General features: G+C 39.6%; 1 protein-coding gene across 5 annotated transcripts in view; it reads left to right on the top strand.

Moving 5' to 3' along the window:
* The window catches only part of Exoc6b (exocyst complex component 6B), a 550,902-nt gene that overhangs the window by 425,808 nt on the left and 100,173 nt on the right, over positions 1–24,921 (top strand). For all 5 annotated transcript variants that reach the window (XM_050164869.1, XM_050164868.1, XM_050164867.1 and 2 more), the window contains exon 20: positions 19,886–19,959. In XM_050164869.1, coding sequence (XP_050020826.1) covers positions 19,886–19,959 — 74 coding nt within the window. The remainder of the gene's footprint in view (positions 1–19,885; positions 19,960–24,921) is intronic.

The raw sequence follows: 24,921 nt of genomic DNA, 5'->3' as shown, positions 1-24,921 counted from the left end.
CCAATCCTCCCAGTTTTCCCTCTAACTCCCCTCTTCCCCAGATCCACTTCTTCTCTCTTTCCCTTCAGAAATTAGTAGGTCTCCCAGGGATATCAACCAAATATGACATAAAAAGATACCAAAAAATTAGGCACAAACCCTAATATCAAGATAGGGCAAAGCAACCCAGTAGGAGGAAATGGGTACCAAGGGCAGGCAAAAGAGTCCAAAACACCCCCACCCCCACTGTTAGGAGTCCCCCCAAACACCAAGCTAACGAACATAAAGTATAATATACCAAGGACCTAATGCAGATCCATGCAGGCTCCATGATTGCTGCTTATTCAACATCTATCATGAGCTCCTCTTAAGTTTTTTGCCACTATGATAAACCACCTGGGAGAAATCAACTTAAAGGATGAAAAGGTTTATGTTGGCTCACAGTTTTAGAAGTTCAAGACCATGGTCATCTGATTTCATTGCATCCAGATCTGTTGGCCAGGACCAGCATGGGAATTATATAGTAAAGGAAAGCTGCTCACCAGATAGCAGCCAGGAAGAAGGCAAGAGAAGGAAAGATGGGCCTGGTATAAGACATACCTTAAAACTATGGCCTCACTAGTACACTTCCTTCAATTAGGAGGCCATACATTCTAATAACCTTTTCAGCTATGAACTGATCAACAGGAAATTAGATGAAGTGGTCAGTGACCTCATAATCTAACTCCGTCTCAATAGTGCTACCTGCTGGAAACATAGACTCCAACATATGAGCCTTTATGGTTCGACACTTCACACTCAAACCATATTATACTTTTCTTCCCTTCTCTTCTTCCAACAAGATATTATTGTTTATTCCAAACTATTGTAGAACTTTCCGTAATGTCTTGGCTAGTCCAAAACTGATATTTCTTCTGCTGTAGCCTCCCAAGTGTTGGGATTGCAGGTGTGAGCCACCATGTCCAGCTTGAGATTCTCAATAATCATCATTTATTCTATATTATTCACCTGTGGAGCACTTTGCAGTTGTAGCTCAAAGTTGTTACTTGTCTTGAAAACTAAGGCAAAAAACTTTGTCTAGAAGCTTGTATGATGATGAACTGTCATTAAAAACCTTCATTGTTGTTATCCAAAAGTAATTTGTGACTATTTTCAACGTTTTCATGGGGATAGTAAAATTAGTACAGAAAGGCAAACTAGTATGTAGAGAGAAGAACCTAAGAAGGCATACATAGGATGGGCTTGGGAGAGATGACCCAAGTTTTCCCATAGGCACACGGAAGAATAAACTGTGTCTCTGTCCTGGTCTGACAGGGCAACTTCACAGTTACAGTTCTTACTGAGAGAAAATTCTTCTACTGGGAGCTGAGCAGGCCTTCTAGCCATGCTCTGAATGTTTGCCCTTTCCAAATTCGTACATAAAAACCCCTACCCAATGGGATTAGCAGGTGGGGGCGTCAGGTGTACAATTGGAACCTAAGAGCAGAAGTGGACACAGTAGGGTTTAAGTATTTCTGAAAGTGTCTCCACAGAGCTCCTCTGCCCTTGCATCTTGTGAGTGCATGCTGAGAAAGCTCTGTCTGTGCAGCACAGGTCAGGCCCCTGCATGGTGTTAGACTAGCCAGATTCTAAAACTGTGGGAGTAAGTGTCTGTCGTCCTGTCTCCATATTTTATGAACTTTGTCACATTGGCATGAGTGGAATTAGGCCAGAAACAGTTGTGAACTCTCACAGAGCATTCGCCTCAGCTCTGGAACCTCAGTCAAAACAGAAGCTGTTTGTGCTGCTCTCAAGTTTGGTTGGATTTGCCTTCTTGCTTCACCGTCTGGTCATTGTTCACACACTTCATTTTGTCTGCGTTTGTCACCACTAGGGTCTAGAGCTGTGTCGCCCACTGTTGTAATTCCTAGCATAAGTGGTTATTGAGCATCAAAATATGACTAATCAGAGATGATAATTACTAATAGTATAAAATACCAAAGTTTGATAAACATAAAATCTCTATTTTGAAAATACTGATTTCATTTTAAAATTTATCACATGTATTTAGTTAAATTAGTTTTTATTTGCTCTTTTTCTAATGTATCTACTAGACAAAATTAATAGGGGCTCAGATTTCTCTTTGGTGCCTTTCTGTAGAATCAGTTTTTATTATTATGTTAAATGGTCTACAGAATTCCCTCTTAATGTTAAATTTTATAGGGCTGTAGGTTTGGGAATGTGTTCATACAGCAAAATAATCAGCACTGAGCAAACACATGGATAACATTAAGTCCTTAAGAGCACAGTAAAAAAAATATCAAGGATATAAAGTTACGACTTGAACGCAGTCTCTCTCATCTCTCAGGAAGCCCACCCTTTTCATGGCCGTCCTTCAACTTTCCTAAGATTATACACAGAAGCACTATTGATTGCTAATTTAGGAAGGTCTCTTTTCACCCTAATTTATAAAGGTCTATTGTGAAATTTGCCCATATTTTATTAAATTGTGAAGCATTCAGAAACTTCAGAAGAAAATTGACTTTCTCCATATTTGCGTATTTTATGATTTTCATTGTTCCCTAAGGAAATGGGAAAGAATATAGTATACATACAAAGGAACAGATAAAATGAATGTTTGTCTTTAGACATCCTAGGGTGGGAGATACATCCTGAAATAATAGAGGGGTGAGATTTTAATGGTTTCACTGAGTTAACCTTCTTGGCCTAAGTTTTTCATCTGTTGTATGTTCTCAGAAATTACGAGCTCTCCTTTCATCTTTTTGCATTCTAGGGTTGTAAATTTAAGACCTAGGACATCACCAGTAACCTTGACTATGATTTGTCTATGGAATGTTGGGGGCATACCCAGCATGGGTTTGCAAGGGACATGCATGGCCATAGCTTTCCTTAGTTCATCTTTCTTCATAAGAAATGATTCAATGCAAAAGTCACTAGGTTAACTTTAGTGACGTTTTGTAAGGCAACTTGTAGACTGTCTTAGAGATGTGAAGGTGCCCCAGTTGCCTGGACTTCATGACCTGGGAAGAATTTACATTTCCTTCCTTCAAATCTTGAAGCAAAATTGTTTTCTAGTTTGCTTTATGAGAGCTAATTTACTAATTTCTGTAAGTTTTTACTGAGTATTCTGTATTATGTAAGACATGAAGTTGGTTCCTGTTGAATGGTTTCTGTCGCAGAGTGAAGGTGTCTTTTGGTAGCAGCACTTACCAAGTTGCTTGGCCTCTTGCTCTGTTAGCATACTACATGCAGCTTGGCCAGATGAATTTGTGGACTGAGCACCCACATGAAAAGCTCCTTGATGCTGTGACTGTGTCTGGTTCATAGGATAAATTGGTAATTAACTAAAAGGCCATGTCTGTCTATGCTAGTACTCAGTTATTGCTCAGAACAAAAGAAGTTGAGAAAAATCTAACGTAATTTTTGAATCCATTTGAGCACTAGTTTGACATTCCCTATCCATTTTAATCATATATTTCCTGCAAAGAAGCCCTGAGGATAAGTTATTGTTAACCTTTACTTTTCTCCATTCTTAAAGAGTAGACATTATTGTTTCAAGCTGTTTTAGATTAGCAGCAAAATCTATTTCCCACCCCACCACACAGAGCCTCCTCCACAACTAATATTAACAACATATCAGTGCTTGCTGTGATCATTGTACCTACATATCCATACCACTTAAAGTCCATATTTTGACATTCAGGTCATTCTTCATGTTACAAATTCTGTGAGTTGGGATAAATGCATAACAACATGTGTCTACCATTGTCCTATCATAGAGAATAGTTTGCCTTCTCTGTTCTCTGTCTTTCATCTGTGTGTACTCTCCCATCTTCCTATCTGGCATCATTGGCCATTTGCTGTTTTTATAGTTTTCCCTATCCAGAATGTCATGTAATTGGAACCATTCAGTGTACAGCCTCTGAAGAGTGACTTCTTTCACTCAGTAATATACATGTAAGGTTCTACCATGTTTTTTTTTCATGACTCCGTAGCCCATTTCTTTTTAAAAATAATAATAATCCATTGTTTAAATATAACAGTTTATCCATTAACCCACTGCAAGGCATTGTGGTTCTTGCCAAATTCTGGCAATCATAATCGATATGCTGCTCTAAGCATCTACCTCATGATTTTTGTGTGAATAACAGCTTTCACTTCTCTTGATAAATACTAACCTATGTATCTCAGTTTCATTTCTTTTATATGATAAAATACTATAAGCAGAAGCAACATAAGGAAGAGCTTATTCACAGGCTATATGTCCTTAGTGGTGAGGAAGGTATTATGGTAGGAACAGGATGCTCAGAGATCACATCTTTATACACACACGCAGGAAGCAGGAGCTAGAAGTTGGGTGAGGCTATAAAATTCAAAGCCCACCTCCAGTGATGTAAGTGATGTACTTTCTCCAGTAAGGCTCCAATTTCTAAAGGTTCCACAGCCTCCACAAACAGCACCATTAACAGTGGATCAGTTGTTCAAATGTATGGGCCTGTGGAAATATTTCATTTTCAGAGCAACACAGCATACAATTTCTGGGTCATGTCATACAAATAAATTTAGGTGGTATAGGAAGCAACAGCAATCTGTCTCCTCACTTAAAAAGAATTGCAGTCTGTTTGAGGCTTATAGGTTCTAGCTGAACACTTTAGTTAATTTTGATCAATTTCTTCTTAGCATAATAATAACTTCCAGATCTAGTTCTCAGCCAATGCCAACAGTTGTGAGCATGTTCTCCTAGCAGTTAGGAGCCAGTGCAGACAAAGGGGCTCTCTTTTCATACTGCCAGCTGTTGTGTTCTGATGCCGAGATTGAAAGAAAGAGTCTGTGGCCATTGTTATAACGTCCTCTTCATGGTGTGCAGTGATGTCTCTGTAAGCGTTAATAGATTGCTGCATTTTTCTTCAGTTCATTCCCCCGCCCCTGTATCAAACATTAAAGAAGAAATCACATCTGTATCTTTATCCACATGCAGGAAGCAAGAACTAGAAGTTGGATGAGACTCTAAGATGAAAAAAATCAAACATTAAAGAAGAGGCTATTTAAATTAATTATATAATTGGCAGCATGGGGGAGGGGGGACCAAAGTAACTAGGTAATCCAGAAACACACAGACTCAGAAAGACAGAGGTCTGAAATTTACATATAAGGGAACTTGACTCCCAAATTAACAAAACAAAAGCAATAATCAAGAATAAAGTAAAAGTTTGCCAACTTTAGCAATGTAAAAAATCAACCTTCTAAGACTATCACATAGTTGGGTTCAAATGTCTAATTTCAGAAACTGTAACATAGGAAAAAACAAAAGCAGGAGCCCATTGCAAGGACCAGACTCAACAGAAGCTGCTTCTGAAAGGCCTGCTGTCAGTCACATGTGGGCAAGCTTTAAAAGAACTGTTCTAGAAATGTTCACAGAACTGTGGGGAGGTGTTGAAAACATAAAAGACAAAGGTGTGAGCAAAATTCATTTACTAATACATAGAGAGAAAGATAGAGGGGAACAAAAAAGATTTTCTAGAGCTAAAACGTATAGTAACTGAAACAGAAAATTCACTGGAAGGAAGGATCAGTGACCATGAAGACAGAACAGAAAGAAAAATAAAGAAGGGTGAGCAGAGCCCAAAGAGGGTATGTCCATGGAAGTCTCCATCAGAGGGGGTGTGTCCACAGAAGTCTCCCTAGAGGGGGTGTGTCCACAGAAGTCTCCCTAGAGGGGGTGTGTCCACAGAAGTCTCCATCAGAGGGGGTGTGTCCACAGAAGTCTCCCTAGAGGGGGTGTGTCCACAGAAGTCTCTGTCAGAGGGGGTGTGTCCATGGAAGTTTTGTGGTTCTTTTGTCTCTTGGTGACCTCTGTACTGTCTGTTCTTTTGTTAATTTTTTTTTATTTTAATCCCCTCCCAGTCTCCAACTTTAGCTGAGGGTTTAATTTTCTTGATTTTTGTCTTAAGTTTTATTAATCTTTTAATTATTTTTATGGTATTGATCTCTAATTTTTATTTCCTCTTTTCCCCCCTAATTTTGAATTTTTGTTGTCCTTTTTCTAGTTTCTTTAGGTGCAACTTTATTTATTTGGTAATAATATTCTTTTTTGTTAAGATAGCGCACTGCCCTTGTGGTCAACAGCTATATGGGTTGTCCTTTCACTTCTTTATTTATATCTTTGAAGCTAAAATACATCTCTAGTACCCAACATGTTGGTCTTTTTTGCGGAGTTTAATCTATTTACATATAAGCAGTCCTTGACATATAAGTACTTGCCTTAGTGTTTTCCTGTGACCACCATTGTTTCACCATTCATTGGTTTCTTTTTGATTTACTGTAATCCTTTGTGATTCATTATATTATACTTGGAGTACATGACTCTTCTTACTGATTTCATTTTTTGAGGCAGGGTCTCGTGTAACTCAAATTGACCTTGAACTCCTTGTTTAGTGGAGGGCAACCTTGAAGTTGACAGCTAAACCCTCTACTTGTGACTGAATGTTATGCTGGGATTAAAGACCACACGTGCACCACTGGTTTCAAGTGGAATCTGCTAGTTTCTACTTTAAGGTTTTCATGGGGCTTAAATGAAACATTTTGTAGTTATAATTTTCCGTTTCAGAGTGATAACAATCTCATACGAATACACTTTACTCCTTTTCTGTTTTTCCTTTGTGCTGTGATGCCACCTTTGTTTTTATACTTCTGTACTCACTGATAGATTACTGAAGGTATAGTAATAACATCTCATGGTTTTGTAACTTTTACACCAAATTTGAAGTGCTTTCCACCTGCTCTAATTGTGCTAGTGGCTCCCACTGCTGTGTTCTTCGTGCTGCTTGTTAGCTCCTCTTGTTTATATTGACTCTCAACAGTTTCTAGATAGATATTATGTTGATGGACTCCTGGCTTTGTGTGGGAATGTCTTCTCCTTTTTGTTTCTGAAGAACACCTTTGCATGGTTTTGGACTCTCAGTTGGTGAAGTTTTTTTTTTTTTTCTTTTATTTCCCCCTTGAACACAATGAATATATCACTTTACTTATTCTTGGCTTGTAACACTTTTGTTGAAAAAGTCCATTATGTCTACAAACATTTCCTTTTGTGTGACCGGTCTCTCATATCTGATCTTGCCTTTTTATTCACATTTTAACAATTACCTTATGTGCATAGATGTTTGTCTGGGTACTATGTGTATGCAATGCCTGTGGAGGACAGAAAAGGTCATCATATCCTCTAGAACTGAAGTTATAGACAGTTGTGAGCTGCCATGTGGGTTCTGGGAATAGAACCCAGATCTTCTGATAGAGCAGCTGGTTCTTTAAATCAGTGAGCCATGTCTTCCTCTTGAGCTGATCTGGGGTTGAGGGTTTGTGTCCCATGGTTTCTAGAGGCCCTCATGCTTCCCAAGATTTAGGAGTTTTTGGATAGTATTTATTTAAGCTTTCTGACAGTTTCCCCTTCTTCTTTGTGACTCTCATGCCTTGTTCAGTTTTCTTTTTTTTTTTTTCTAGCCCTCTATCTGGCCAGTTTTAAATGTTTCACCTTCCCGTTCACTTATCTTCCTCTTGCATAGTTCGTCCTGCAGGTGGCGCTTTATTGAATTTTTCATTCCTGCCCTACTGTTCTCCAGCCTCCACCTTCTTATTTAGTTCTTTTATGTTTTCAATTTCTTTATTAAATTTCTCATTTTTCTGATGTATTGTTTTTCTAATTCCTAATAGTTTTATATTTGTGTTTTCTACTTACCATTGAGCTTTTTAAATATGATTTTTTTCTATTCTTTTTCAGCAGTTTGAAGACCTCCATTGCTTGGACCAGTATGAACAATGTTTGTGTTTCCTTAGATAGTGTGTATTTGTGTCTTTTGTTATCTGGGTAGCTCTGCGTTGCTGTCTTTTTTTGAAGGAACATACATTTCTTTTGGTCTCTACAGACTTTTTCAGACATATAAATCTTTTTTATTTGTGCTACTATAACAATATTCCTGAGATTTGTAACTTATAAGCAAAAGAGATTTATTTCTCACGGTTCCAGGGTCTGAGAAGGGCAGGATTGAGACAGTGCAGGGTAGGTTGTTTGGTGGGACTGCCGCTTTGGAAGTTTCACCTTGCTTCTGCATGCTTTGGAGGGAGGAATCCAGTTTCTCAGGTTGTTTTGCAAGGGCACCTAACCTCATTCAGAAGGGTAAACACGACTCAGCAGTCACCTTTATTTCTTTAGATTCTGGGCTTTGAATTCAAGGCCTTGAAGGTACTAAGCAGGCAGTCTTCAATGAGCTACTCTCCATCATTTCTTTGTTGGACCTCTGCATACCATAGGATGGGGGAGGAACCTTCAGCATCCGTTTTGGAGGGAGAAGAAATCATGCAGCTAGGGAAGTGATGGTTCTCAGAGGGGTTCACAGCTGGAGGCCTAATTAGATCCTTGTGGTCACCAGGTGGCTTTAACTGATGTGTTGGAGTCTAGATGTCAAGCTTATCCTATATGTATTGGTGACTCCTCCTAAGTTAATGGCTGGGTCTCTGAGTTGTCAGTATAAGCCTTTGACTGTGACCCAGCCACAGATTTGCTTCAGGGTTCACTTCCACTACCCAAGTCTTTAGATACACTTCTGAGGCACAATTGACCATGTTCTTCTTTGGATTCTGTTTGTAGTTGGGACTGCTGTCTACCAGTACCTAAGAGGGTTTGCCCTCCTTGCCAGAGCTTCTACAGGGTCTGCTCTAGTACTGTGTAGTACTGTCTGTGTAGTACTGTGCCTGCTCCACATTCTAGATCACTGTTTCCCATTCCATACTTCCTAACTCTCCATTTCTCTGTGGGCTGAATTCTTAGTATAACTGCTTCAAACCATTGATGAGTAAACCAGAGTTAACCCTCAGGGGTGGCTCTAGAACCATACACAAGAATAAGATCAGCAGGCACATCACCCAAGACATACGTGGCCATGGCTCCTTCAGGTTTCTCTGTTTTTGGCAGGAAAATCTTCCAAAGCCAAGTAGGTTTATAGCCACATCCACAGGAGTTTGGGACCATTTCTAGGGCTAGAGCTGGAAACAATGCTGTTAAGTTTGTCCCTGATACACCGTTCTATCCTGTCACTGGACCCTGCTCCTTTGTGGTCTCTGCCAGGCCTTCACCACATTCTCTGTGAATCCCAGTGCTCTCACAGAAGCACTTCTGTCCATAGATGGCTGTGTACTTATTGTGTGGGCACAAGTAGAAAAACACCTATCCCACCTTTATTGGGTTGACTGTTTTCTTTATGAGGTGTCTTCTCTGTTTGACTGTATCCAGTACGACTACCATTGAGTTAATGCTTTATTACATGTTTAAATATGAGTTATGATTCAAACACAAGATATGTTTTTGGACATTTTATTTAGATCTTTGCATTGTATTATTTTCTATTCACCCATTCACAGTTTGGTAAAAACACATACATGTATACTTTTCAGGTGTACAATATTGTACTGGTAACTGTGAACACATTGATCTAAATCCACCCACCCCTGAAGTGAGAGATCTAATGAGCCTAGTCTCTAGGAGCCTTCTCCTTCCCCCTTTCCCCCTCCTTTTGTTTCTTCTTGACATGATTTTCCCATGGAACTCCCTTTCTGTTCTGGCCAGCTTCTTTCTGACCAGCGTGTCCTGGAGTGGGTTCCCCAGGGAGTTTATCAGTTCCTCTGCAATTAGCCTCCTGGAGCCACCTTGAAGTGATGCAAGAGGGCTTGGCTTCCCCAGAGCCATCCTCTAGTCTAAAGCTCCCCTTATCTGCTGCTCCAGGGAGACAGATACCAGGAAACCATTATGTTAATACATCAACAACAGCTTCTATTTTTTTCAATCACACACACACATACACACACACACGCACACACACAAATTGGTGACCTGATATGATCTTAAGATGCAAACAAGCACCAACATACTTTATTCTGTGTGGGGCTGAGAATCTTGTTAGCACTGGCCTAAATCTTAAGTCAGTCATGTAAGAGTGTTTTTGCGTATTATCTGAACTAGATACTTCCTGGAGCAGTGCTATACTATTGCTGCCTAGAGGCCTTTTTGTAGTTTGTCTTTTAGCTTCCCTCCTCTCCAAACATGCTCTATTTTCTTCCCACAGTTACTCTTTCACCCATTTGTCGGATGCTATTAATTTTCCTTTTTGGAAGTACATTGTTCCCATTACTCATCTTTCTTTAAAAACTATTCTTGTTTTATGAACAATGTGTAAAGAATCAGGTTATGTTGAGTTTTCCAGACTTGCTTTAGATCAATTTCTGAATTTCCTGTCTAGCTTATTTTCACTTTACCCACATGGCATGGGCACAAGCATGCTTGTGGACATACACGTACACGCATGGAGAAGAAAGCATGTAGCTAGGAAATGACTGGGTGGGCTGCATGGATCACAGTGGGGCGCACAGCTGGGGCCTTGGATCCTAGTGGTCACTGGGTGGGCTTATTTAAAAACACTCTTTTCAGAGACAGTGAGAAGAAGAAGGCAGAGCTAAAGGACACATGGGTCATGAAAGCAGAAGGAGACTGGGGGTTTACATGGAGAAATGGGAGACAGGGAGGAGTGTCACTAAAGCACACTTGGTTTGGGAATGCTGTGATGATATCTAATATCTCATATGCTGATTTAAAATAAGTTTATAAAGGAAGTACATAGCAGATATTTCCTCACCTATAAAATAATACACCATTTTTAATACTGGTAAGCCAGAAAGAACTCTAATATCCTAAAATGTACCAGGATCATTTAAGATGAGCACAGTTCCACATTTTGTACCAATGGTGTTGGCAATGGAGGGGGAAGAGTGGATATTTTTTTAAATGTTCTGTTTATAAATAGAGATTACAGACTGCTGCTCCTTTGACTTCTTTTCAAATTAATTAATTAATTAATTAATTAATTTTAAACAATCTTTTCTCATTTTACAGACCAATCCCATGTCCCACTCCCTCTCTCCTCCCGCTCCCCCCACTTATGCCCCACTCCACTTTTCAGAGAGGGTAAGCCTTCCCATGGGGAGTCAACAAAGTCTATCACGTGGCTTTGAGGTAGGACTAAGGCCCTCCCCACTATGTCTAGGCTGAGCAAGGTATCCCTCCAAAGAGAATGGGCTCCAAAAAGTCTATTCATGTACTAGTGATAAATCCTGGACCCACTGCCAGTGGCCCCACAGATTGCCCCAGCCATATAACTGTCACCCACATTCAGGGGCCTAGTGTGGTCCTATGCAGGTTCCCCTGCTGTCAGTCCAGAGTCAGTGAGCTCCCACTAGCTCAGGTCAGCTGTTTCAGTGAGTCTTTACCATCATGGTCTTGACCCTCTACATAATTATATTATTGCTCCTCCCTCTCTTTGACTGGACTCTGGGAGCTCTGCCCAGTGCTTCACTTTGGATCTTTGCATCTGCTCCCATCAGTTGCTGGATGAAGGTTCTATGATGACAGTTAAGGTAGTCATCAATTTGATTACGGGGAAGGCCAGTTCAGGCACCCTCTCCACTATTGCATGGGGTCTTAGCTGGGGTCATCCTTGTGGATTCCCAAGAATTTCCCTAGTGCCAGGTTTCTTGCTAACTCCATAATGGCTCCCTCAATCAAGGCATCTCTTTCCTTGCTCTCTCTCTGTGTCCTTCCCCCATCTCAACCATCCTGTTCCTTCATGTTTTCCTCCCCCTCCCCTTCTCACTTCCCTCACTTCATCCTTTCCTTCCGCCCTCCCCCCCATATTCCCAATTTTCTGATGAGATCTTGTCTGTTTCCCTTTTCCAGGGGCATCTATGTATGTTTCTCTTGGGGTTCTCCTGGTTACCTTGCTTCTCTGAGGTTGTGGACTACAGGCTGGTTATCTCTTCCTTAACATCTAATATCCACTTATGAGTGACTACATAACGTGTTTGCCTTTCCAGTTCTGGGTTATCTCACTCCGAATGATTTTTTTCTACTTCCATCCATTTGCCTGAAAATTTCAAGATGGCATTGTTTTGTATTTTGTTTGTTTGTTTGTTTTTTGTTTTTCCACTGAGTAGTCTCTATTGTGTAAATGTACCACATTTTCTTTATCCATTCTTTGGTTGAGGGGCATCTAGCTTGTTTCTAGGTTCTGGTTATTATGAAGAATGCTGCCATGAACACATTTGATCAAATGTCCTTCTGTTGTAATTGAACATCCTTTGGGTATATGCCCAAGAGTGCTATTGCTGGGTCTTGAGGTAGGTTGATTGACCATTTTCTGAGAAAGTGCCATATTAATTTTAAAAATGTACAAGTTTGCACTCCCACCAGCAGTAGAGTGTTGGGGGAGGGGCTACTTGTTTCTTCCTGGCTTCAAGAACAGCTCTGCCATGCTGAACTGGGCAGGGCAAGCAGGTAGTACCATATACACCCTAGTAATGCAGCAGCTTAACTTTTTAATAAGTGCTTAGCATTTTAAGAAGTGCTCCTGAACAATAAAGGATTATTCAAGAACCCACATAATCACACGGAAAGTGTATTAATCACTGCTTGGCCCATTAGCTCTGACTTCTTATTGGCTAACTCTTGCATCTTAATTTAACCCATTTCTAGTAATCAGTGTATTAGCACGAGGCTGTGGCTTACTGGCTAAAGTTTCAGCATCTGTCTCAGGCAGCGGCACCTCCATGGCGTCTCTCTGACTCTGCCTACTTTCTTCCAGCATTCAACTAGCTTTCCCTGCCTATGTAAATTCTGCCTTGCTCTAGGTCCAAAGCAGGTTATTTATTCATTAATAGTAATCACAGCACACAGAAGGGACTCCCACATCACCTCCCCTTTTCTGTTTAAATAAAAGGGTTTTAATTTTACCATAGTAAAATTACATATAACAAAACAATTAACAAGAAAGAAATACAGTTACGTTTATATCTACTTTATCTTTTATCATAACTAAGGAAAGCTGTAACTATAAATTCTACAACTCCATCAAATACTCCAGAAGAATATAACATTATCCAAGTAAACAGGAAGTACATTGTAAGTAACTTCCAAAACTAGAAATGAAATGGCAGAGACATCTTGCTACTTGGGATAGTCACCCAATTTTTTTCTATACCATTGGGGCATTCATCTTCAGCCTCGTGCTGCCCCACTTCCAGGCACACAGCCAGTCCACATTGCCACCAAGCAAGCTGCAGCACTCTGTTCACAAACCCCATTTGAGTGCTCGATTTCCCGAAAGAGCCCGAGTTCGTGCTATTAGCATGGCCCACTGCCAGAAAGCTCCTATTTTGAAACTGCATGGCTGCTATTGATGAATCAGTAAGACCTCTCTTTAAGGAGCTGTGACATACTGCTAGCAAACAGCAAGAAGTTGTGTTAGACTTTGTATTTTTGTGTCTAGAATTCATTTTCAACCTCTCTCAAGTTTTTAAGTGGATTTTAGTTAGCCATGTTGGCACCAGTCTGTTGGAGGCGGGGCCGCTTGTTTGTCGCACCTGCCCAGAAACAAAATAACCACACAGAAACTATAGTAATTAAAACACTGCTTCCAGGCGACCGGGAAACAAGTTTCCCCTCCTCCAACAGTAGAGGAATGTTCCCCTTACTCCACATCTTCTCTAGCATAAGCTGTTTTCAGCTTTTGATCTTAGCTATTCTGACAGATGTAAGATGGTATTTCAGAGTCATTTTGATTTGTATTTCCCTGATGGCTAAGAATGTTGAACAATTCCTTAAGTGTCTTTTGGCCATTTGAGATTCTTCTGTTGAGAATTCTCTAATTCTCTGTTTAGATCTGTACCTCACTTTTTAATTGGATCATTTGGTATTTTGATGTCTAGTTTCTTGAGTTCTTTATATATTCTGGAGATCAGTCCTCTGTCTGATGTGGGGTTGGTAAAGATATATTCACTGCCTCTTATTGACTGTGTCCTTTGCCTTACAGAAGCTTCTCAGTTTCAGGATTTCCATTTTTATTGTTTATTGCACTCAGTGTCTGTGCTACTGGTGTTATATTTAGGAAGTAGTCCCTGTGTTCATGTGTTCAATGATACTACCCACTTTCTCTTCTCTGAGGGTCAGTATGACTGGATTTATATTGAAGTCTTTGATCCATTTGGACTTGAATTTTGTACACGAGGATAGATAAGGTTCTATTTGCATTCTTCTACATGTTTATTTGACTTCTTAAATCCCTTTTAACTCTAATTCTATTGTTTCAAATTTAGTTTTCTGTAGGTATTTTGTGGGTGACTGTGCATATATACCCATGCACTTATTCCTGTGAAAGTCAGTAGTCAACCTTGAGTTTCATTCTTTAAGTATTGTCCTCTTGTTTATTTAGACCAGGTCTTCCTTTGACTTTTGCTATTGGAAATTTTGGGGAATCCTTTTGTAGTCACCAAATGATAGTGTGGAAATTAGATTACCTCTCATTAAGAAAAGAATTTAAGATGGAAAAACTCCAGGCAAATAAGCTGTGCATCTTGGCACCTGCTCAGAGGAGGAAAACGAAGAGATGGGCAACAAAAAAGGCCTTTCCATTTGAGTGAAACCTGCCTGCAAGTAAGCCACATGGTAACAGGTACCCATAAAGTGAGGAGGAGAACTTTAGAGATAAGGATAAGCCCAAAGCTTTAGAAAGAACATGCTTTAAAAAATAGAAGAAAAGGAAAAATCCTTTTCTGAATACTTTAGAATTTCAGCAGACTTACAAAGGTACATGACTGTGGTCCTGTAGGCTACTGGGGGTTGGAATCTGGCAAGGAAAGAATATTATCTCATTAAAGCTAGGTATAATTATACTGACCATTTCTTTAGTAGTTTAAGGTGAACCTGCCTTCCTGAGGGATGGTCCTTAACCCTGCTCAGTTCAATCAGGTGTCCATCATAGCCAGAGATTTCATCCTCTTGGCAAGAAAGAAATAGTTTTCCCTTGAGGGACCTTTACTGCTGGAACTTAGCAATAGATCTACCAAGCCTCAAGGAATTTCCCCAGCTCCTGGATAACAAGAATGCACCATCATACCTGGCACCCCCTTTTTTTCCTCATCTGGCTTCTGGGATCAAACACAGATCCTCATGTTTCCAAGGCAAGCACTTTACCTACCTACTGCATCCTTAGTATTCACCACACTTCATGCTAAAGTATTGTTTTCTTCAGCCAATTGGGAATGCACCAGATAAAATTTGAAGCCTCTGTTTTCTTCCATGAAATAATGGACTTTATAATCGTCAACATCTTTCTGAAAAGAAATCTAGAAAACCTTTTGAAATTAACAATTTTTTCTTTTATCCTTTAATAACTTTATTAGACTGTGAACATTATTCAAGTTTTAAATTTATAGGATATCTTGAAAATTAACAATTCTTAAAATGATGACCAAATCTCAAAGGGTTTGTGTGTTTAGAATGTCAGAGGTTAATGTCCGTGGTTTCCTTTCTTCGAGGACTCTTCTCTACCTATGTGCTGATTTTGCTGTAACTTTGTGAGCCTCCTTTTAAAATGTCCTACACATCTTTCAATTAATTAGACATTATTTTGAATTTCTGAATTGAATCTCTGAGTCCAGATTTGGTACCATATTACACTCAGTGAGTCCCTCCTGACAGGACAGGGCACAAGATGGAGAGAGTGTACTCCATGGAATGAGTTGATGCTGCTTGCAACTAGTATAACTTACCTAGCAAACAGATGCCAACTCACCAGAGTTTGGCTCCATCCCCAAGCAACAGGAACTAATGAAAGGGAGGATTTGGTTCTGTGTGAAATGAAGCAGGATTTTTGATTTCCTGGCTGGTACTGAGACTGCCCTATAGAACTCCAGGCTGTGGACACTTTCTTGTTGTCATAGGTCACCGAAAGCCTGCAAGCCTACTGTCCAGAAACAAGTTCAAGAAGGACCAGTCCATGGTTATATCTTCTGCTTCCAATTGGCTGGGATTCATGATGTCAGAAGTCCATGGCTCTAGGGACCTTACCATGTATACGTGAAATTGGCTTGTCCACACATCAGCTTTTCTTCCCACCTGTCAGGCAGTGTTTGAGAGTTTGTACATGTTAGCCTGTCCTGCTGTGTCGCTTATCGCTAGAAGAAGTATTGCTGATCAGTGCTGTTTTATATCACCATGCCTGCACTCTTGTATTTCCTTTTCTTGGGTTATGACAGTTTATAATACAAAGAAGAGATCACTGTCTTCTCTGTAGCAGCCTTGAATAAAATCATGAGGTAGGTGCTTATTAGCATAAGTTCCATGTATATTATATTTACATAGTTAAAATTGGCCTCTGCATGGATTATTTTCTTTGAAATAGTCACATTTCATACTAACTTTTTCATATATATATTTTTTACTCTAGGAGGTCATATTTCCGAGACTATATTAATTTATGGTTATAGAAATTTTATTTCATATATTTTTTAAATTTTTTCTAATAAATGAAAATTTCTGTGTTGTGGCTAACAGCCTAGTCATATTAACTACTTCAAAACAGAACAATCATTTGCCTATAGTTGTTGCTTTAAATAAATATCTGCTCATTGAATCATCCCTGGTTCAGCTCTGTTTCTTTTTGTGTTTTGTCATAAGCATAGGACAATATTTCTTGACACTGGTTCGCCAAACCTCTGAGAATTCAGTTAAAGCTATGAACCTTCATTTGTGGAGAAATGCATATTCACAAAAGCAAAATATACAATTATAAGGATAATCAGTTATGATATGCTTGCCACTCTGCCGACTGCTTTATATGTGTGACTTGGCATAATCTTTATCACTACATTATAAGAAATAATCTTGTATTCTGAGTTTTATTTAATGATTTTTAAGACATAAACAGGTTAAGTAATTTGTTGAACTCAGGAGTTAGTAAGTGAAGAAATGGAGCTCCGGTTCTGATTTTTATGACCCCAAATACTGTCTCCCTAAAGACAGTGTGCCTGTGGTTTTAGGGAACTCATTAGTTTATAAGCTTGCAAATTGACGCCTGGGTTAAGGACCTTACCTGAAACAACCCAGACACTTTTGTTACCAATTATGTGTCTAGTGAGTCTTGATTTTTATGTAACCTGCTTAATTGAAACATAATATTTTTGAACATCTACTATTTTGAATAATTGTTAATCTTTGTGATAAGGTCCTTATCTCTAGGGAATTTACTATCCTCATAGGATTGTAAGTATTATAGGAGTTTAATTCAGTAATAAAGGACTTGTCTAGCACAAGGCCTTAGATATGATGCCCAGAACTGAAAAAAGAATTATATATGTGAAACAAAGAAAAAACTACAAATATGATTTTACACTAATTAGATGTTTCCACAACTGATTTATGGAAATTAATCTCTTCACTTTGTTGTACCTTTTATAATTACTATTATCTGGTTCTCTTTTATAAAAAAGCTACCATGTCTTTTGGAAACCTGAGGATTTGATGTAACTGGAGGTTTCTCTTCTGTCCGCTAGTTTCCAAATAAATACTCAGAGGCTTATATTAATTATGAAAGTTTGGCTGATGGCTCAGGCTTATTATTAATTAGCTCTTAAAACTTAAAATAACCCATTTCCATTATTCTATATTTTACACAAGGCTCGTGTCTTGTTACCTCACATCTTCTCCAGCAGCTGCTGGCATCTCCCTGACTCTGCCTTCTTTTTCCCTTTATCTTTGCTTGGATTTCCCATGTGGCTCTAGTCTCCCTGACTATTGGCCAAATCAGCTTCTTTATTAATCAGTGGTAATAAAATATATTCACAGCATACAGGGGGCATCCACATCAGTCATAAAAATCAGGTTGGTAAAGTGACTGAGAGTTCAGCATATAGCACATTCAGACTCCTGAGTTGACTCTCTGTCCTCCAGAGAGCATGTTCAGTGAGGAGTGACATGAATACAAACCTAGCTCCCACGCCTTTCAGTGGTGTGCATGGGTAATTCTGTTGAGTTGGACATAGACAGGACAGCAGGAACATCTCAGTAGTTAGGCATTTTCACTCAACCAGAGCTCCTCTTGATAAAGAGGACTTGAAATAATGCTTTAGATGATGCAACTTGAGCCACTCAAGGCAGTCTGTCAACCTTGGAAGGAAGTGTGTGTAAACTGAACACTTAACAAGGCTATTGGGGCGAGAGGTCATAGCTAGAATTTAAAGAACTTCTTTCAATATGAGCATAAGGTGAGCAAAATGTACATTTGGGATACACAGTTTCTGCACACTAGTTTATCAGATATGATTCTTTCTATTGCTTATTGCATATCATTATTGATATACAGGGTACACTGTGTCAAGCTTTCCTTTAACATGCTTGTCACCAAATGTTTGTACAGTTTTAAAACTTTACTCTTTTGAAACATGGGTCCTCCTTTGTTTCTAAGTGGCATGTGAGTTTTCTTCTTAAAGCAAACTAACTTTACTAAGACACTATATTCAGAGTTGATGTCTTTTTTATGTATCCTTTTTGTTTGAAATGTTTATAATAAGAGTATTTTGTATGTAGGTATATAGTACATTTGTACTATATTTAAATTAGTTTGACGTATTGATTTGTAATCCTTTCATATAATGTCCCCTTGTTGCTACAGACTAAATTATTGGCATTACTGTTTAAAACTGGGGCAAGGATTTTTTTGTGAATTTGTTACAGTTTCAAAATGGGTGGAAAGAGGAGGCACAGGCAAATGAGCAGCCATCATTGTTCATACATCATCTTTTGAATATAACCTGTGTAGAGAGTCACCTAGTTTTCCAGCTATAAAAAAGAAAAATATACCAGTTCTATGAGTTCTCAAATTCCAACTTGGGTGGGGAATATGTGTTTGAAAAGAAAACACGTCATGTATTTTTAAGTACTCGAGCTGGTGTTAATGTAATTAGTAGATGGATATGAAATGTTCATCATGCTTTGACTTCACAAGAAGAATTGAAGATACAGTAAATACACATATCTTGACTGTATATGTGCTTGTCAGTGTGGAGGGAACTTCAGACCTTTTGGTTTCCTAATAAGCAGAGCTCAGGGACAATAAAACTTGACATTCTTACCAGTACTAGCATTTGTCCCTGTAGCTCTAGGTAATTTTTTTCTTGTTAATGACATGGAAGCCAGAATTATAAGGGACCATGGTCTCAAGGTGCTACTGTAACTCAGATAGCATCCATGTGACCTCTTCAGCCTAAGAGGAAACAGGTGGAGAGAGAGAAGATGGAATTTTTATTAGCATGAAAATGAAGTCAAGGGCAAAGACTGCAATAGAAGGACAAGCATATGCAAATGTCCCTTAACATTTTCAGTAAGCTTCATCCAGGTGGGCATCTTCATATCTGCCAATACTTCTTTGCTTTTCTAAGCCAAACTCAGATCAGGGCAGCAGCTACTGCTTCTGCTAGTGGTGTGTGTGCGTATGTGTTGTGTAGGAGGTTGGCACTCACGAGATAATACAAATAATCAGTGAGGGAATAATTAATGATGTGGCAGGGAATATTTTTGATAAATGCTTAGGGAATGAGGTGACAAGCGTGAAATTAGAAAATTCCTTCAGCGATCTGAAATATAAATAGCTTTCGGAACTGAAAAGAGTTTCTCAGCTGAAGATTTTATTGTGTTGAGAGGAAAAACTTTTTTCTTTTCCCCCCCTCCCTTCCTCCTTTGCAAGTTGTTTGTCCATTCACAAAACAAATACTCTGAAGCCCAGTGCGGCTCATGGGAATAAATTTCAGGTCGAATTAGTACAGTTTCCTTGCTGTCAGGATGCTGGAATTAATGGTGTTTTGATGACACGAATTTTGAAGGGCCAACAAAGAAGCTGAAGGGAGAGAGACATGACTCCTTAGAAGCTCAGTCCTCCTCTCCCCCAGCCTCTCTTGTCTTCCCTGTCATCCGTCTGCCAATCTCCCTGTCCATGGTTAGTTAAAGGCGCTTTTTATCCTCTTTTCTTTCCCACAGAGTTTGCCAGATCCGGCCCGGTGCCTGGGTTCCAGGAGGACACGCTGCAGTTGGCCTTCATCGACTTGAGACAAGTAAGTCTTTGTGTTTTTGTTTTTTGTTTTTCTTTTAAGATGTGTGACTGAAGACCATCAGGTCTTAAGGAAGAGGGGAGGGGAGGGGTTTTGGCATTGGTGATTCACACTGGAGACCTAAGGGCTTTTCCCTGTGTTTGAGGCCACCTCTTTTATTTAGCTATCTGAGATCCTTAGCTATGGTGGAGTAAAGGTTTTGTGGGTAGAAGGGAAGGCAGGGGGTGGGAAGAGGGATCCACAGAGTAGAGGGACTCAAGTGACCCTCAAGTGATGCGGTCCATTGTGTAGCCATTGACTTCTGCAGACACAGCGAAAAGATGACTCGTCAAACCCATGCTAAGCAGGTGCATTGATGCAGAGACTGCCCGCCTGGAGAACTTTGTGTGTGGATAATGTGGCCTGCAGTGTCGAAGGAGAATGAAATGTTTTCCTTCCTGGGTTGTTAGTCCAGTTTGTTGGCTTTTTTCTGCTGCCTCACACCTTCTGTTACCTCCTGTGTAAAATGTGATCAGCCATCAGCAACAGAAGGGAAGTGCTCGAAGACAGTTTTCTAAGGTTCTGACCAGACATGCTAGCCAGATGGGAAGTCCTGTTACAGTGTCATGATAGAGGCTAGTACTTAGGTCTACCTGAGCTTTGGCAAGTCCACACGAAAGAAAGGCCACCCATAGTGCTGTTCTTGCAGGCTGGAAGGGGTGGGTTGATAGGCCTGGTGTTTTGGGTCTAGTAGAAAAAGACGTGTGGGGGCCAGAAGGGAGAGCTGTAACTGTGCTCTGTCATCTCTTCACTCTGAAGATGGATGGGGTTGGATAGAAAGTGCAAATGAAGTGAGCATCAATGACTGATGCTTCTTTCCTATTAAAACAATCTTTTTTTTTTTGTCTGTTTTAGAAGGGGGCTGGCTTTGTTTCTCCTGCCATAATGATGCAGTGCCTCTTGTTTTCAGAGCTGACATAGTTTGCATTCTGAAAACTTGTAGATGCCCAGGGTGTTTCTTAAAGCTGTAGAACCCCTTGTCTGGGTAACCTCCTTACCACTGTGACTGGATTCCTGCCGGAATAGCTTTTAACCCATAATGGATGGCCTGAGCTAGCCCTGGACCCTTGTGGATGGGCAGTGTAATCTGTCATCAATGACAATTTTGGAAAGCCCTGTTCAGCAGAATCATGTGTCTATAAACCTGCCAAGGTTTGAGGATTCAGACCACATCCCAGAAACGTGTGTCAACTTAATATTTGGGGGCTGGGTTGGGGTTCTTTCTCATAATGCTCTCCTAGCATTGTCAGAAATGAGCTATCTCCCTCCACACTGAACACCTTCCACCTGTAGATTTGAGATACCAAAGTTTTAGCCTTTTATCTAAGATGGGAAGATTGAGATTTTGCTTTAGGGTTCACTGGGGATCCATTCCTTCCCTCGCCAATTTGTTCTCTGAAACCTCTAAGCCAATTCATGCTTCTTGGAAAACAGAACGTGATTTTCACTGGAAGAACATATACTAGAAAAAGTCTTTCCTTTTCCGCTGTTGATGCAAAGGAAATGTCATTCACTGGTTTGTGGTTTGGACGCCTATAGAATTCACAGAAAATGTGATCTGGGTGAGAAGCGGGAAAGTACGTGCAGGGTGAGGTGGGCTGAGTTGGTGGTGAATGCTCCAGTACCTGTGAGCTCCAGGTGAGCAGTGGGGTGTGGATGCTGGTTCCTATTTGTGCTGCACCCCACACCCAGAGTTTCTTTTATGATGCTTAAATGATAAAGCCCAAACTACAAAATTTTACTGACTATGACAGACTGTGTCTCTTCCTCTTCAATGTGTCATCTAAAGTCTACTCACACCTTTCTCTGTTATAGCAGTAGGAAAGGGACAATTCCCAGCCTAGATGATTTGAACCACGTCCTTAGTTTAAAGCTGTGTTAACGGATAGACTGACATAATGCAAAATGATTCTTTCACATCCTGTTCTAAAAACAGCTTTTATTTTTCATTCATCTAGGCCTTCCCAGATGTTCAAACTACAGGGAGACTTCCTGTTTGTATGTTACTATAGGAGTAACTTATGTTAAATAAGATGAGACATGGTTAAGTGTCCTGTTGTTTGAATTCCTCATAGTCATAAAGCAGAACTTTAAATTGGGGATGGAGGCTAGTCCTAAAATTGTACAATTAGAACTTGACATATTCCTTCGTCTTTGCAGAACACCCAACCTAGACTGTGTGTTGTGTCTCCTTTGGGGAGAACTCTACCCAAAGCAAGAAGTTCACCATCAGGCAGTCTCATTATCATAAAAATGGCCACACCCTATCTCAAGGTTAACCCTTTGAGTCTGTGTTCATTGTCTGCTTGTTTTAGAAGTTGTGGCTTTGACTTTCTGTTCTTAATGCTACCAGATATCCCCTTTCCTGGTGCTGGTGTCTTTTCTTCTTGCAGTAGTGCTTCCTGCCTGACTTGTAGATGGTCTCATGACTGAACCTGGATGTGGGGCTTTCCCTAGCCCTGTTCTTTCAGATGCATCGGCTCACAGATTCCAGCGTTCTCACAGCTCTAAACCTTTTTAGGCTCTGATTTCATTATTTAGCTTATTAACAGATTTAATAGCTGTGCCTGGCCCAAGCAGAGCCACAAAAGGCAGAATGTATGGTGAATGTCCATGTGAAAAGGGGCCTGTCTTGGTGTACTGTAATGTGCCTGCTCTCCCAGTGCCATTCGGGTACTGGTTGTTTGCCTCTCTGGCTTCTAGTAGTGTCATGCTGATCGTGTGCTCATGTTCTCTTGTGTCAGTTAGACTTTCAGATGCAATTAGGTGAATGCTAATTTAAAACATATTCAAAACATGAATGTTGATGAAAAAGTCTCTGTCTAGTCTATAGTGGTGGTAGAGTGTCATTTAAAAGCTCTGCAATTATATTAGAGAGAAAATTAGATGTGGATCAAAAAGCTGTTTATCCTTTTCACTTACTTTATTTCCATTTTACTACTTAAGGTAAAAAGGGAAATGACATTTTGGATTTATAAGCTTTCATGATATTTCAGAGGTAAAATACATTGACATACACTTTTCATTTTTTAAGATTCTAGGATTAGAAAATCTGCTATTAATAATAAACTATACAGTACAAATTGAAAGGTCTTTCTTTTTAGCAGTTTATACTTATGTTATAAAAGTTCAATTTCAGTACAGTTTTCTTGCAAAAATGTGTGTATATTTATTTCAGTTTCCAAGCTTAGGTAATGTTAAAGTTTGAGGACAAAATAGACCCTCGTTTAGCTAACTTTTTTAAAGTGGCATACACACTCCTGGAGTTAGTGGCCTCTAGTTATTAATCTTTAGAAATTATAGAGGGCCAACAATAGATTCTTAGTGACTCTTGACTTTTTAACTGTTCTGTGGCAAAACATGAAGTAAAAATGCTGTTGAATATTAGCATTAGGTTTTCATTTCAGTTCATTTAATCAAACTGTGAGTGCCTGCTGTGCACACAGCTTAAGTGGTAGACAGCAAATACACAGTGAGAATGACCATGACTTCTCCCAAAGGAGCAAATGCTGATCACCAAGTCCTTAAATCTAATATGGACATGTTGTGATAAGTATTGTCTTAGAGACATAAGAATGTTGTATGTATTTCAGCTGTTTGACTCCCATAGCATATTATCTTGAACCATATGTGAAGCCCAGGACTCTTCTAATTAGCAGTTCTGAGTAGTTGAGAAAATCTCCATACTGCAGTCAGCTGCTGGATTGAAAAGATTGGGCAGTGCAGAGGCTCTTGGTGTCTACAGTCAGCTCTTCTCTGCTCCATGTGGCCTGATCAAACCATTTGGCACGTGTTCCAAGAGAAGTGGGCAAACCCATTGAGGTCTGTGCTCAGATCCAGCAGATCATCACTTCTGCCACACCCTTCTGTCCTCAGCTAGTCTCAAGGTCAGTTCAAATTAAAGAAATTGGGACATAGGATGCACCTCATATTCTAGCTGGAGTGGAATGCTTATATATGAAAAGTGCAAATGAGGGGCAGAATTGAGTCTGTAAGTACAAAAGAGGCTCATTATAGGGCACAAAGAGCTGCAAAATGCTCATTTAAAGAGTTAAAGTGGAAGAAAATTAGACTTTGTGTGTCTGTCTGTCTCTGTGTGTGTGTGTGTGTGTGTGTGTGTTTCAGTGTAGTGTGTATTGGTTTAACTAAAATGTAGACTCTATTTCTTTGGATATTAGAATTTTCTTTAACTCTTATCCCCTAAGTTTTCTTATTTTGTCTTTATTCTCTGCTGTTCCATTTCCTTGAGAATCTTTTTTGAATGTCCCATTTATCCTCCTCCTTTAAAACTGTAAATTGTGCCACCCTAAACTATTTGGCACTGATGTTATTTTATTCACATTCACTGTGAGGGCATCTAACTCCCCAAAGATGTGTTTTCTTTCTTTATTTTAGTTTTCAGTGTTCGCTGTCTATATCTGACAAACACTTAACAGATTGAGAGGTAATAATCACTGTATCCTCTGCTTCTTAGCTCCAGCAGTTACTTACTGTTAAATTTTTGTAAAGCTGAATGAACAAGCCTATGACATTGCATCAGATCTACTGAATGAAACTTGTTGGCAAGGTACTTCCACACTGAGCTATCCCAAGATATCTGGGCTTTTTTTAGAATGAGCTGCAGATATTCCCTCTAGGGCACTTATTCCCCAACTTCTTGCCTGTGTCTAAAGTAAACACAGTGCATTTCCATTGCACAGTCATGCTCGGCCTTGAAAACAACAGTATGCCTAAAGAGATGCCTGTCCACTTCTTTGTAGCTGTTGAACAGACTATGATGCTATTTTTGTTAAAGTAAAAAGGAACCAATAACTTTCCTTAGAATGGGAGAACAACTTTTGTCTAGCATCACCTCCTATTTTCTGTTATGTCTTGATTATACTCAATAAAGGTTTTGTTTTAAAATCGAATGTCTATGTATATTGA

This window comes from Alexandromys fortis, unplaced genomic scaffold, assembly GCF_014885135.2.
Source record: "Alexandromys fortis isolate MF-2015 unplaced genomic scaffold, M_Fortis_MF-2015_v1.1 scaffold_138, whole genome shotgun sequence".
In the NCBI taxonomy this organism is placed as follows: domain Eukaryota; kingdom Metazoa; phylum Chordata; class Mammalia; order Rodentia; family Cricetidae; genus Alexandromys; species Alexandromys fortis.
The sequence above is the reverse complement of the archived record's forward strand: the minus strand, read 5'-3'. Positions and strand labels throughout refer to the sequence as shown.